At 40.8% G+C, this 13723-nt stretch overlaps 1 protein-coding gene across 1 annotated transcript in view; it reads right to left on the bottom strand.

The window, feature by feature from the left end:
* Window positions 1-13723, bottom strand: part of slc27a6 (solute carrier family 27 member 6) — a 36286-nt gene that overhangs the window by 13529 nt on the left and 9034 nt on the right. Inside the window, exons 4-5 of the mRNA XM_038971322.1 lie at window positions 9993-10117; window positions 3528-3722 (exon numbers count right to left, since the gene is read on the bottom strand). Of these exons, the coding sequence (XP_038827250.1) occupies window positions 3528-3722; window positions 9993-10117 (320 nt within the window). The remainder of the gene's footprint in view (window positions 1-3527; window positions 3723-9992; window positions 10118-13723) is intronic.

The following is a 13723-nucleotide window of genomic DNA, read 5'->3' as shown; positions in this document are numbered from 1 at the left end:
AGTTAATCTATGTTATGTGTCGTAACCATTGTTATGTGATGTTTAATGGTTTAAAACAGTGGTACATACGTTTATTCCTTGAGGGCTGCAGTGTCTCTTGTTTTCATGCTTTCATGCTTTTTTTTACAGAAAGGCTTGAGAATCAATTTACCTGGTTTGGTTTGAAATAATTGAATTATTTGCAGACAGTGAAATAACAATGCCCTCAAATACCAGAATGGTCCATCCTTCCTACTTTGAAGGAACACCTGATCCTCAGCTAAACTACATTGATTGTATTAATTCAATTCAGTTCAATTTAGTCATGTCTTCAGTGATTACCTTGAAGGAAGGAAGGCTTTTCTTTTTGTATTTGAACTGAGCCCATGTTTCAGACAATACTGACTCCGCTCTCTCTACAATGTGGAGGGAAGAGAGCATTAAGGGCGCGTAGGGAGAAGTCAGGCATGTTTTAAACTAATATGGCTCACCTCAGAGTAAACCCAGTAATCTTTGATCCTTGTTGGATGAGTGCCAGAAGCACAGCACACATTGAAACAGATAGTGTTGTCTGTGGCGTGTGTCTGACACAGATACAGACAACAGACCAAAGATACGCGCGCGCACACACACAGACACACAAAAACTGTGCCTTCTGGAAGTATTCAGACCCCTTGATTTCTTTCACATTTCATCGTATTCTAAAATGAAAGAAAAAAATCCTCAGCAATCTAAACACAATACCCCATAATGACAAAGTGAAAACAGGTTTAGACATTTTTGCAAATGTATTACAAATAAAACCTTTGCTAAGAGACTTGAACTTGAGCTCAGGTGGATCCTGTTTCCATTGATCATCCGTGAGATGTTTCTACAACTTGGAGTCCACCTGTGGTAAATTCAATTGATTGGACATGATTTGGAAAGGCACACACCTGTCTATAGTTGACAGTGCATGTCAGAACAAAAAACAAGCCATGAGATCGAAGGAATTGTCCGTAGAGCTCCGAGACAGGATTGTGTCGAGGCACAGATCTGGGGAACGGTACCAAAACATTTCTGCATCATTGAAGGTCCCCAAGACCACAGTGGCCTCCATTCTTAAATGGAATAAGTTTTGAGCCACCAAGACTCTTCCTAGAGCTGGCCACCCAGCCAAACCGAGCAAATGGGGGAGAAAGGCCTTGGTCAGGGAGGCGACCAACAACCCGATGGTCAGTCTGACAGTGCTCTAGAGTTCCTCTGTGGAGATGAGAGAACCTTCCAGAAGGACAACCATCTCTGCAGCACTCCACCAATCAGGCCTTTATGGTAGAGTGGCCAGACGGAAGCTCCCCCTTTGTAAAAAAGTACATGACAGCCCGCTCAGAGTTTCCCGAAAGGCACCGAAAGGACTCTGATCATGAGAAAAGATTCTCTGGTCTGATGAAACCAAGCTTGAACTCTTTGGCCTGAATGCCAAGTGTCAAGGCTGGAGGAAACCTGTCACCATCCCTACGGTGAAGCATGGTGGTGGCAGCATCATGCTGTGGGGATGTTTTTCCAGAGGCAGGGACTGGGAGACTAGTCAGGATCAAGGCAAAGGAGAACAGAGCAAAGTACAGAGAGATCCATGATGAAAACCTGCTCCAGAGCGCTCAGACTCGGATGAACTCAGACTGGGATGAAAGTTCACCTTCCAACAGGACAATGACCCTGAGAACACAGCCAAGACAACGCATGAGTGGCTTCGGGACAAGTCTCTGAATGTCCTTGAGTGGCCCAGCCAGAGCCCGGACTTGAACCCGATCGAACATCTCTGGAGAGACCTGAAAATAGCTGTGCAGCAACACTCCCCATTCAACTTGACAGAGCTTGAGAGGATCTGCATAGAAGAATGGGAGAAACGCCACAAATACAGGTGTGCCAAGCTTGTAGCGTCATACCCAAGAAGACTCGAGGCTGTAATTGCTGCCAAAGGTGCTTCAACAAAGTACTGAGTAAAGGGTCAGAATACTTATGTAAATATATTTTTTATTTTAATCTTAATACATTAGAAAAAATGTATAAAAAACCGTTTTTGCTTTGTCATATGGTATTGTGTGTAGATTGATGAGAAAAAAAACTATTTCATCAATTTTAGAATAAGGCTGTAAGTCAAGGGTTCTGAATACTTTCTGCACACACACACACACTAACTTTTCATTATAACCCTTGACAAACACCTCATTCAGCTCATTGAGGGCCTGATTAGTGGACAAGTAGATTTAAAAAAATGTTTTATATATTTAACCTTTATTTAACTAGGCGAGTCAGTTAAGAACAAATTCATATTTTACAATGATGGCCTACCCTGGCCAAACCCTAACCTGGACAACGCTGGGCCAATTGTGCGCCTCCCTATGGGACTCCCGATCACGGACGGTTGTGATACAGCCTGGAATCGAACCAGGGTCTGTAGTGACACCTCTAGCACAGATGCAGGACTGGAGTTGGGAAAACCTGCCCTACAAAATGTGTACTGTAGGGGTTACTGGAGGACTGGAGTTAGGAAACACTGATTTCGGACACAGCCCATCATTGAAATTGATAAGGGACCAAATTAACTTTTTAAAATTACTTTCGGATTTAGAGACTACTCTAATATTCTGGATCCAATGTTCAGTCCAGGCCAGTAATAATTACTTAGAACAATTAAATAGTTAATTTTTAAAATTATATTTCTTTATTAATGTTATATGATCTCTGTATCTGACTAAGTGAGTTCCTACTAAGATGAATTCCATTGCATTCAATGCCCTTGTTCGGGCCAGGTTTCAGTTAGTGTAAAACCTTGAATCCAGTGGCTGAATCCAGAATCTGTTTGTCCTTTCATGTCAACTCGTCACTCATTGTCGTGCCAAATGTTTGGCTTCACAATAAGCAATGGAGTTCGGAAGAGCACAAACATATCTGGGACCATGCTAGCTCAAATCAGCAGATTGGGCTCATCTTTCAAATTGTAACCAAAATCAGAAATTACGATGCACAAGATAACAGTACACAAACACTGACAGATACTCAGTCAGGATATTAAGTAGGTTGCCATGTTGGGCTTGATAACTTACACTGTAGGCCACATTCATACATTAACAAAAGCCACAATTGGTTTTCCATATGACCCCATTGGGTTGCCAAGTTGGGTGTATTAACATAGGCCAATGTCTCACGTTTGAGTCAGTGGCTGGTGAAAAACAGACTGAGAGCTGGTTTCCCAGACACAGATTAAGCCTAGTCCAGAACTAAATGAGATTCTCCATTGTAAGAGTTTTTTCCCCCTCCAGGACTAGCCTTAGTACGTGTCTGGGAAACATGCCCCTAATGGGGGCCAATGTTGGGCATGATACAATCAGTGTTTCCCCTAAGATCTTTTTCAACAGCAGTGGTGCGCTGCTGCAAAAAAGCATAAAAAGGGGAAACACTGATAAAACACATAGTTGTCCAGAATTAATTTGTTCCAACGTAAGCCAGCTTTGAATTTCCATACAATGGGTTGCCAGGTTGGCAAAAACAATTTTGTAACCTATCACCTTGTAGAAAAAGTTGGAGCGGCCCACAGCTCCGATCTTGCCGATGTGGTTCATGAAACACAGGTTTCCCTCTGTGGAGCCGTAGAGCTCGCACATGCGGATCTCGCCGAAGCGTCGGTGGAACTCCCGCCACACGTCCTGCCGGAGCCCGTTTCCCACACCCATGTGCACCTTGTGCTTCTTCTCCCCCTCAGCCTGATGGGAAAGAGTCAACAGCATGTTAGATACAAGCAGAGCACTCCTCCATTTAAAACTAACACTGTAAATAATATAGCATGGTTGACAATAATATACAGTATATGGCTCAGTTGGTAGAGAATGGCGCTTCTTCGATTCCCACAGAGGACCAGTTTGAAAAAGTATGAAAAATGTATGCACTCATAAGACCGTCTGCTAAATGACTGAAATGTTATTATATATATCAAATGTTATTGGTCACATACACGTGTTTAGGAGATGTTATTGCGGGTGTAGCGAAATGCTTGTGTTTCTAGCTTGTGCTTGTGTTTCTAGCAAGTAAAATCTAACAATTTCACAACACATACCCAATACACAAATATCTAAGTAATGTAATTAAGACTATATACATATGGACGAGCGATTCAGAGCGGCAAAAACTAAGAGAGTAGGATAGTATAGAATAATGTATATACAGTTGAAGTCGGAAGTTTACATACACCTTAGCCAAATACATTTAAACTCAGTTTTTCACAATTCCTGACATTTAATCCTAGTAACAATTCCCTGTCTTAGGTCAGTTAGGATCACCACTTTATTTTAAGAATGTGAAATGTCAGAATAATAGTAGAGAGAATGATTTATTTCAGCTTTTATTTCTTTCATCACATTCCCAGTGGGTCAGAAGATTACATACACTCAATCAGTATTTGGTAGCATTGCCTTTAAATTGTTTAACCTTCCACAAGCTTCCCACAATAAGTTGGGTGAATTTTGTCCCATTCCTCCTGACAGAGCTGGTGTAACCGAGTCAGGTCTGTAGGCCTCCTTGCTCGCACACGTTTTTTCAGTTCTGCCCATAAATCTTCTATGGGATTGAGGTCAGGGCTTTGTAATGGCCACTCCAATACTTTGACTTTGTTGTCCTTAATAATTTTCCAATTTCATGATGGCATCTATTTTGGGAAGTGCACCAGTCCCTCCTGCAGCAAAGCACCCCCACAACATGATGCCGCCACCCCCGTGCTTCACGGTTGGGATGAGGTTCTAAGCCTCCCCCTTTTTCCTCCAAACATAACAATGGTCATTATGGTCAAAAAGTTATATTTTTGTTTCATCAGACCAAAGAACATTTCTCCAAAAAGTACGATCTCTGTCCCCATGTGCAGTTGCAAACTGTAGACTGGCTTTTTTATGGCGGATTTGGAGCAGTTGCTTCTTCCTCGCTGAGCGGCCTTTCAGGTTGTCGATATAGGACTCATTTTACTGTGGATATAGATACTTTCGCACCAAAGTACGTTCATCTCTAGGAGAGAGAACGCATCTCCGTCCTGAGCGGTATGATGGCTGCGTGGTCCCATGGTGTTTATATTTGCGTACTATTGTTTGTACAGATGAACGTGGTACCTTCAGGCTTTTGGGAATTGCTCCCAAGGACGAACCAGACTTGTGGAGGTCTACAATTTTGTTTCTGAGGTCTTGGCTGATTTCTTTTGATTTTCCCATGATGACAAGCAAAGAGGCACTAAGGTAGGCCTTGAAATATATCCACAGGTACAACTCCTATTGACTCAAATGAAGTCAATTAGCCTATCAGAAGCTTCTAAAGCATGACATCATTTTCTGGGATTTTCCAAGCTGTTTAAAGGCACAGTCAACTAAATGTACGTAAACTTCTGACCCACTGAAATTGTGATACAGTGAATTATAAGTGAAATAATCTGTCTGTAAACAATTGTTGGAAAAATTACTTGTGTCATGCAGAAAGTAGATGTCCTAACCGACTTGCCAAAACTATAGTTTGTTAACAAGAAATTTGCGGAGTGGTTGAAAAACAAGTTTAAATGACTCCAACCTAAGTGTATGTAAACTTCCGACTTCAACTGTATGAGATGGGTAGTGGAAGATATGCAAACATTATTAAAGTGACTAGTGTTCCGTTTATTAAAGTGGCCAGTGATTTCAAGTCTATGGATGCCAATCTACGCCTTTTTGTAGAAATTGCCTGTGAATATGAAGAATAATTGGTAATAACGTTACAAAATTCTTTAGGAATATTCTCAATACTTGAAGTCGTCAATGTGGGTTTTTATTTAGCCGTGGTCTGTATTCCTTATACTGGCTCAGTTTGTATTTGTTCCCAGTCTCCTCTGGGAAAAAGATTGTTTAAAAGAGGAAGTCTGGTCCTCCCGGGTGGCGCAGTGGTCTAGGGCACTGCATCGCAGCGCCAGCTGCGCCACCAGAGTCTCTGGGTTCGCGCCCAGGCCGCGACCGGGAAGTCCGTGGGGCGACGCACAATTGGCCCAGCGTCGTCCGGGTTAGGGAGGGTTTGGCCGGTAGGGATATCCTTGTCTCATCGCGCTCCAGCGACTCCTGTGGCGGGCCGGGCGCAGTGCGCGCTAACCAAGGGGGCCAGGTGCACGGTGTTTCCTCCGACACATTGGTGCGGCTGGCTTCCGGGTTGGAGGCGCGCTGTGTTAAGAAGCAGTGCGGCTTGGTTGGGTTGTGCTTCGGAGGACGCGTGGCTTTCGACCTTCGTCTCTCCCGAGGCCGTACGGGAGTTGTAGCGATGAGACAAGATAGTAATTACTAGCGATTGGATACCACGAAAATTGGGGAGAAAAGGGGGTAAAATAAAAAAAATAAGAGGAAGTCTGAGATTAACTGAGGTTAAATAAATGAAATAATACTGTGGAAACAAGTATTTCATTCAAGGAGGTCAGTTTTGGTGGGAAGAGAGCATGACTGAAATGGTTGAAAAAGACCAATGGCTCTGCGGTGAAGTTTCCCCTATGTACAGATTATATATATATTTTTTAACCTATATTTAACTAGGCAAGTCAGTTAAGAACAAATTCTTATTTACAATGACGGGCTACCTTCTAGGCAGAGTTGCAAAGAAAAAGCCATATCTCAGACTGGCTAATAAAAATAAAAGATTAAGATGGGCAAAAGAACACAGACACTGGACAGAGGAACTTTTCCTATAAGGCTAGCATTCCGGAATCGCCTTGTCGCGTTTTGCGGGTACTATTTAATGAAGCTGCCAGTTGAGGATTTGTGAGGTGTATGTTTCTCAAACTAGACACTAATGTACTTGCCCTCTTGCTCAGTTGTGCACCGGGGCCTCCCACTCCTCTTTCTATTCTGGTTAGAGACGGAGTATTACACAGCGTTGTACGAGATGTTCAGTTTCTTGGCAATTTCTTGCATGGAATAGCCTTCATTTCTCAGAACAAGAATAGACTGACGAGTTTCAGAAGAAAAGTCTTTGTTTCTGACCATTTTGAGCCTGTAATTGAACCCACAAATGCTGATGCTCCAGATACTCAACTAGTCTAAATAAAAAGGTCAGTTTTATTGCTTCTTTAAAATCAGCACAGCAGTTTTCAGCTGTGCTAACATAATTGCAAAAGGGTTTTCTAAAATGATAAACTTGGATTAGCTAACACAACGTGGCATTGGAATACAGGAATGATGGTTGCTGATAATGGGCCTCTACACCTATAATAGATATTTCATTTTTAAAAAATCTGCCGTTTCCAGCTACAATAGTCATTTACAACATTAACAATGTCTACACTGTATTTCTGATCAATTTGATGTTTTAATGGACAAAAAAAATGTGCTTTTCTTTCAAAAACAAGAACATTTCTAAGTCACCCCAAACTTTTGAACGGTAGTGTATGTATGTACATTCTGAAGCTGGCTGTATCACAGTGCTTTTCTATAAGAGACATCCGCCCCCACGTCTGAGACATCCCCCCATGTTTGCTCATCCACTCACACATTCTGTTTTCCAATAATTGCCGCCAGACTGGAGAAGCACAAGGACAGATTGAATAATATCATACTCGTCCATTCATATATCTGTTTGGACCCCTAACAATGGCAAAATAAGGATGCCTGCTCTTGGCCCTGCCGTTCCATGCTTGAGCCTTGTGTGCTTTTTTGTTTGTAGTTCATTTTCCTCTGTGCTGTTGTGAAATTGTCGTGAAATAGCGCTTTAGGTCACTATGGCCTCAAGGTCTGTGTGTACAGTATATACGGCCTGTGTGCATGCATCAAGAGCACTTGTAATGAATGTTTGTGTGTGTGGATGCTTGCCTTGTGTGAGTGTGTGTGCATACTGAATGTGTCAACTTTTGTCCATCTGTGGGGAGGCCTGTGCCACTGCCAGCCTTCCACCCACGTGCATTAGGATGACCGAGAGAGAGAGAGAGATAAAGAGAAAGAGGGGACAAAGAGTTCTTTGAGCTCTGTACTCTTGTTCGGCCCGGTCAGCCAGGGTGGAACTATTATGTCCTGATAGGGAGTAGAGGGGAAACAGATACAGATTTGGAACACGGACAACCTAACAAAAGTCCCGGTTGTCCTACAGCCATGAAAATGCAACACAATCGCTCACAATGTTTTCCGATCACTACTTTGTTCGGGGAGTAGCTGTGACCGAAAATAACTTTCTCGCCTTGGAAAAGTATAATTATTTTAACAAATCGATTAAAAAATATATATAATAATGAAATAACCATATCCCTGTCGGCTTGTGAAGTGGGAGTTCAGGCTGGCTTATGAAAAGTTGGAGGGGGTTTGTGGCGATGGGAATTTCTCAGGAACAAATGAGATTTTCATAAAGACCAAATGATGATTAAGTCATTTGATGATACAATCAGTCTTGTTAGCCAGATGCCTCCAGAAAGTATTCACACCCCTTGACTTTCACATTTTGTTGTGTTACAGTCTGAATTTAAAATCGATTAAATTGAGCATTTGTGTCACTGGCCTACACACAATACCCCATAATGTCAAAAGAGAATTATGGTTTGAAAAATGTTTACAAATGAATTATGGCAAGCCTGAATGTGTTCAGGAGTAAAACATTTCAACAAGTTACATAATAACATGGAATTACTATGTGCAATAATAGTGTTTAACATGATTTCTGAATGACTACCACATCTCTGTAACCCACACATACAGTCGAGCAATGAATTTCAAACACTCAACCACAAAGACCAGGGTGGTTTTCCAATGCCTCTCAAAGAAGTGCACCTATTGATAGATGGGTAACATTTTTAAAAAGCAGACATTGAATATCCCTTTGAGCATGGTGAAGTTATTAATTACATGTTGGCTGGTGTATCAATACACCTAGTCACTACAAAGATACAGGCGTCCTTCCTAACTCAGTTGCTGGAGAGGAAGGAAACCGCTCAGGGATTTCACCAAGAGGCCAATGGTGACTTTCAAAAAGTTAGAGTTTAATGGCTGTGATATGAGAAAACTGAGGATGGATCAACATTGTAGTTACTTCACAATACTAACCTAAATGACCTAAATGAGTAAGAAAGAAGGAGGCCTGTAAAGAATACAAATATTCCAAAACACACATCCTGTTTGCAATAAGATACTAAAGTAAAACTGCAAAAAATGTGGCAAAGAAATTAACTTTAAGTTCCGAATACAAAGCGTTATGATTGGGGCAAATCCAAGCATGGTGGTGACTGCATCATGTTATGGTTATGCTTGTCATCGGCAAGGACTGGAGAGTTTTTTGTGACAAAAATAAATGGAATAGAGCTAAGCACAGGCAAAATCCTAGAGGAAAACCTGGTAGTCTGCTTTCCCACAGACACTAGGAGACAAATTCACCTTCCAGTAGGACAAGAATCTAAAACACAAGGCCAAATATACACTGGAGTTGCTTACCAAGTTGCTTCTTTTATACGTTGCTTAAAATCATCTTGAAAATCTATGGTAGGACTAGAAAATGGCTGTCTAGCAATGATCAATAACCAACTTAACAGAGCTTGAAGAATTTTTGTAATAATAATGTGCAAATACTGTACAATCCAGGTGTCCAAAGCTCTTAAGAGACTTAACCAGAAAGACTCCCAGCTGTAATCGTTGCCAAAGGTGATTCTAACAGGGGTGTGAATACTTATGTAAATTATATATTTACGTAGTTTATTTTCACTACATTTGCAAAAATGTCTTAAAACATGTTTTCACTTTGTCAATATGGGGTATTGTGTAGATGGGTGAGATTATTTTTTTAATCCATTTTTAATTCAGGCTGTAACAACTAAATGTGGAATAAATCAAGGGGTGCGAATACTTTCTGAAGGGACTGACTGTACTTAGTAAAGATAGAACAAAGATGACAGGTGAAATAGTGGTTAAAGAGGGACATTGAAGTAACGGTTGTACACCTCTGAAAGAAAAATAAACACATAAACACTGTACTGAGCAAAAGGGGCGAACCATGCCAAAATGAATCATTATTACCTTAGGCTGGTTGCACAGATATCGACAGAGCTCGCCGATATACTGGAAGATGGTCACGTCGTATTTTCTACAGTCATTCCAGAACTGTGAGGCTGAGAACTTCTTCTTCAAGACACAGGTAGCGCCTGGGGGAGAGAAAAAAAACAACACACATTTAAAATCACAGAGAAATATTTTTAAAAATGTCGGAGTTAGAAAGCTCTCATGATCCATATCTGTACTGAGTGAATATGGGATGGACGGAGAAAGAATAGATGGGGGACACTCACTCAGCTGCCTATTCCCTAGTAGGAACATGTTGCTGATTTAGATGTACTATACATACAAGAAGAAGTAGTTAAGTTGCCTCAAATACAGATAAATCCTTAGATCTATTACATCGTATTTCTTATAAGCTGTTAATGAATGCTTGACAAATACTTTATAAATGCCTTATAAACACTTTATACAGAAACATTAAGTTCAACTTGATAATTGCACGGTTGCCCATACCACTGCCATTGTTTTTTTTTTGCTAGCGGTGCCTACAGTTAACTGAAGTTTGTAGTGGCTGTTTAAAGTAAATCGAAGTATGGATTAGAGTTTTTATTGGCCCAGAGACTATTTAAAAAAAGAGAGTCAACTGACATGCGTCAGTGCGTCACATGGTGACGTCATTTTGAATATAAAGTTTCGCCTATTTCATAACATGGGGCTTGTAAAAGCTGTGTTTTTCTACACGAGAGGATCCAGACAAGAAAAATCGACAAAATACTTTTTTGATCTCTCAGATAGAGATGGGACAGATAATTAGGAAATAAGGTTTTGAAGTATGTACTTTTTTTACTGTGTTTTGCCATGTACAAATGTGCTTCTCAAATGAGTTTCTATAGGCTATAGCAGTAAAGGCCAAATTCAATGTTTCATCAAATACATTTGTAATAAAAATAGAACAAAAAACATTTCTAAATTGAATAGCTAAACAATTCTGTAAGTTGGCTTAGAAGATCTAAAGGCTTAGACTTGCAGGTTGAGGAACATTAAAACCTAACATTTAAAAAAAAACATTTTATTTTAACCTTTATTTAACAAGGCAAGTCAGTTAAGAACAAATTCTTATTTACAATGACGGCCTAGGAACAGTGGGTTAAACTGCCCTGTTCAGGGGCAGAACATATATTTCTACCTTGCCTGCTTCCCCCTTTAAATTGTACAGCCATTACCATGATGGCAAATTAGACCAGCGTTTAACATTAGAACCACTCATTTTGACTGCTCATAACTGAACACATGAATTTTGGCGGTTTTTTGTTTTTACATATAGCCTACAGTAACATGAAAAGGCTATAGCTTTAATGTTACCCAAGGCCTTCATAAACACAACCAAATGATTATTTTTGAGATCGCATATATGAAATATAGGTCCATTAATTACACTGTTAGAGTGTAGCAGTCAGAATGGCTGCTCATTAGCTTGAAGGGGGGGCAGCAGGACCCAGCGGTTGAGAGTAGCCTAGTAGGTAACAGCTTGTTCTTGAAACAGTAAAATGTACAAAAACCACACTTTTATGGACTTTATCCATGAATTACATAAATGCAACAATTTCAAAGATTTTACTGAGTTACAGTTCATACAAGGAAACCAGTCAATTGAAATGAATTCATTAGGCCCTAATCTATGGATTTATGGGCAGGGGTGCAGCCATGGTGGGCCTTGGAGGGCATAGTCCCACCCACCAGGGAGCCAGGCCCTGCCAATCAGAATGAGTTTTTTTTTACCCACAAAAGGGCTTTATTACAGACAGAATTACTTATTGATATGCCACACCCATCAGGTGGATGGATTATCTAGGCAAAGGAGAAATGCTCACTAACAGGGATGTAAACATTTGACCATAACATTTGAGAGAAATAAGATTTTTTGTGGGTATGGAGCATTTCTGGGATGTTTAATTTCAGCTCATGAAACATTGGACCAACACTTTACATGTTGCGTTTATATGTTTGTTTTCGCGTAATATTGTCAAACACTCCTGCCACCCAAGTCATAGCCTGTTCTCTCTGCTACCGCATTGCAAGTGGTACCGATGCACCAAGTCTGGAGCCAATAGGACCCTGGACAGCTGTACAAGCCATAAGTGCTAAATAGCATTGACTCTTTTTGCACTTTTGTTTTAGACTCATCACATACGCTGCTGCTACTGTTTATTATCTATCCTGTTGCCTAGTGACTTTATTTCTAGTTATATGTACTTATCTACCTCAATTACCTCATACCCCCTGCACATTGACTCGGTACTGGTACCCCGTGTATATAGCCATGTTATCGTTACTCATTGTTAATTTATTATTACTTTTCTATTTTTTCTCTATTTGTTGGGAAGGGCCCATAAGAATTTCACTGTTAGTCTACACCTGTTGTTTACAAAGCATGTGACAAAAAAAATTGTATTTTTTATTTTTATTTTTTATTGTTACATATATATTTTTTTTTGACCAATCACAAGTGGGGCACCGTCCCTAACGCCTTCATGTACGGGCCGCCATTAGTTCTTCAAACACAGAGCCTATAGTAAACCCTCACTCTCCACACAGCCTATAGTAAACCCTCACAAGCAGTGCCTAATCGAGGTCCTTCGGAGATAATCAGAGGTAACAAAGTGCCAAGTGTTGTGTTCTCATTGCCACACTGAGTAAATATGCTACAAAAAGTGGACTGAGTGCTATAGACAGGTCCTTGACCTGTCCCAGGTTTTCCAGACAGCAAATGTGCGTTGTGAGGAAGATGTAACAGCAAAGTTGACAGTACTTGGAATAAATGTGCACCAATCAAAAATAAAAAAATAAGTCTGAAGCCACCATGGTATTGAGAAAGCCCATTTTGTATTTTTGTGTTCACATTTTCTGCTTTAAGTTACCATATTCTGCTTTAAGTTACCATACTGTACTCCAAATCAGTGAAAATCATTCACATCTGACAAATCATTTCCAACCAGCAACACTGTAGCCTCAGCCGGTTACTGTCGGTCACCTTACAACCACAAAGGACCCGAAACCTTCACTGAGTGGACGTCATCATTATAACGGTCTACTGGGTAGCAACTTGCTAGTGTACGCGACGTGTCCGTTTGCTCGTCCTGCTCTGAAAGCATTCATTGAGATGCTAATTGAGGAGAAATTAAGGATCGGCTGTGGTCGCCCCAGTGATTGCAGAGGCATTAGAAACACAGAGACCGGATGCGTCCCAAATCGCACCCTATTCCCTATATAGTGCACTACTTCTTACCAGGGTCCATAGGGCTCCGGTCAAAAGTAGTGCACTATAGAGGGAATAGGGTGCCATTTGGGACTCCTCCCAGGAAGCACTCTTGAAACAGGACTCGGGATAGTAACAACACTGACGCAGGAAAGACAAATGATGGTTTCTACCTTACGCATGTAAATCAGAATTCATAACAAGTGTGGGAATAAAAATAATGGTTTCACGTTGCCCTGGCTGTTACTGTCTATATTTAAATCGATTGACTGTGAGGACTGCACGCGTCTCTAGATAACACATCAGTCGAGAGTTGTTTAAAGTAGTCATGTACATCATTGTAGCCGTGTCCTAACATAGCCTTAATTCAGACAACTTTTCCTTAAGAAACAAACCTACTGTATCGTGTATTTGTTATGAAACAATTGGACAGGAAAAAGTGAATGTCTCAACACACTATCTTACATTAAGTGAACAAAACATTAAGAACACCTTC

Source organism: Salvelinus namaycush, chromosome 31 (genome assembly GCF_016432855.1).
Source record: "Salvelinus namaycush isolate Seneca chromosome 31, SaNama_1.0, whole genome shotgun sequence".
NCBI classification, from domain to species: Eukaryota; Metazoa; Chordata; class Actinopteri; order Salmoniformes; family Salmonidae; genus Salvelinus; species Salvelinus namaycush.
This window is presented reverse-complemented; position numbering and strand designations above follow the sequence as displayed.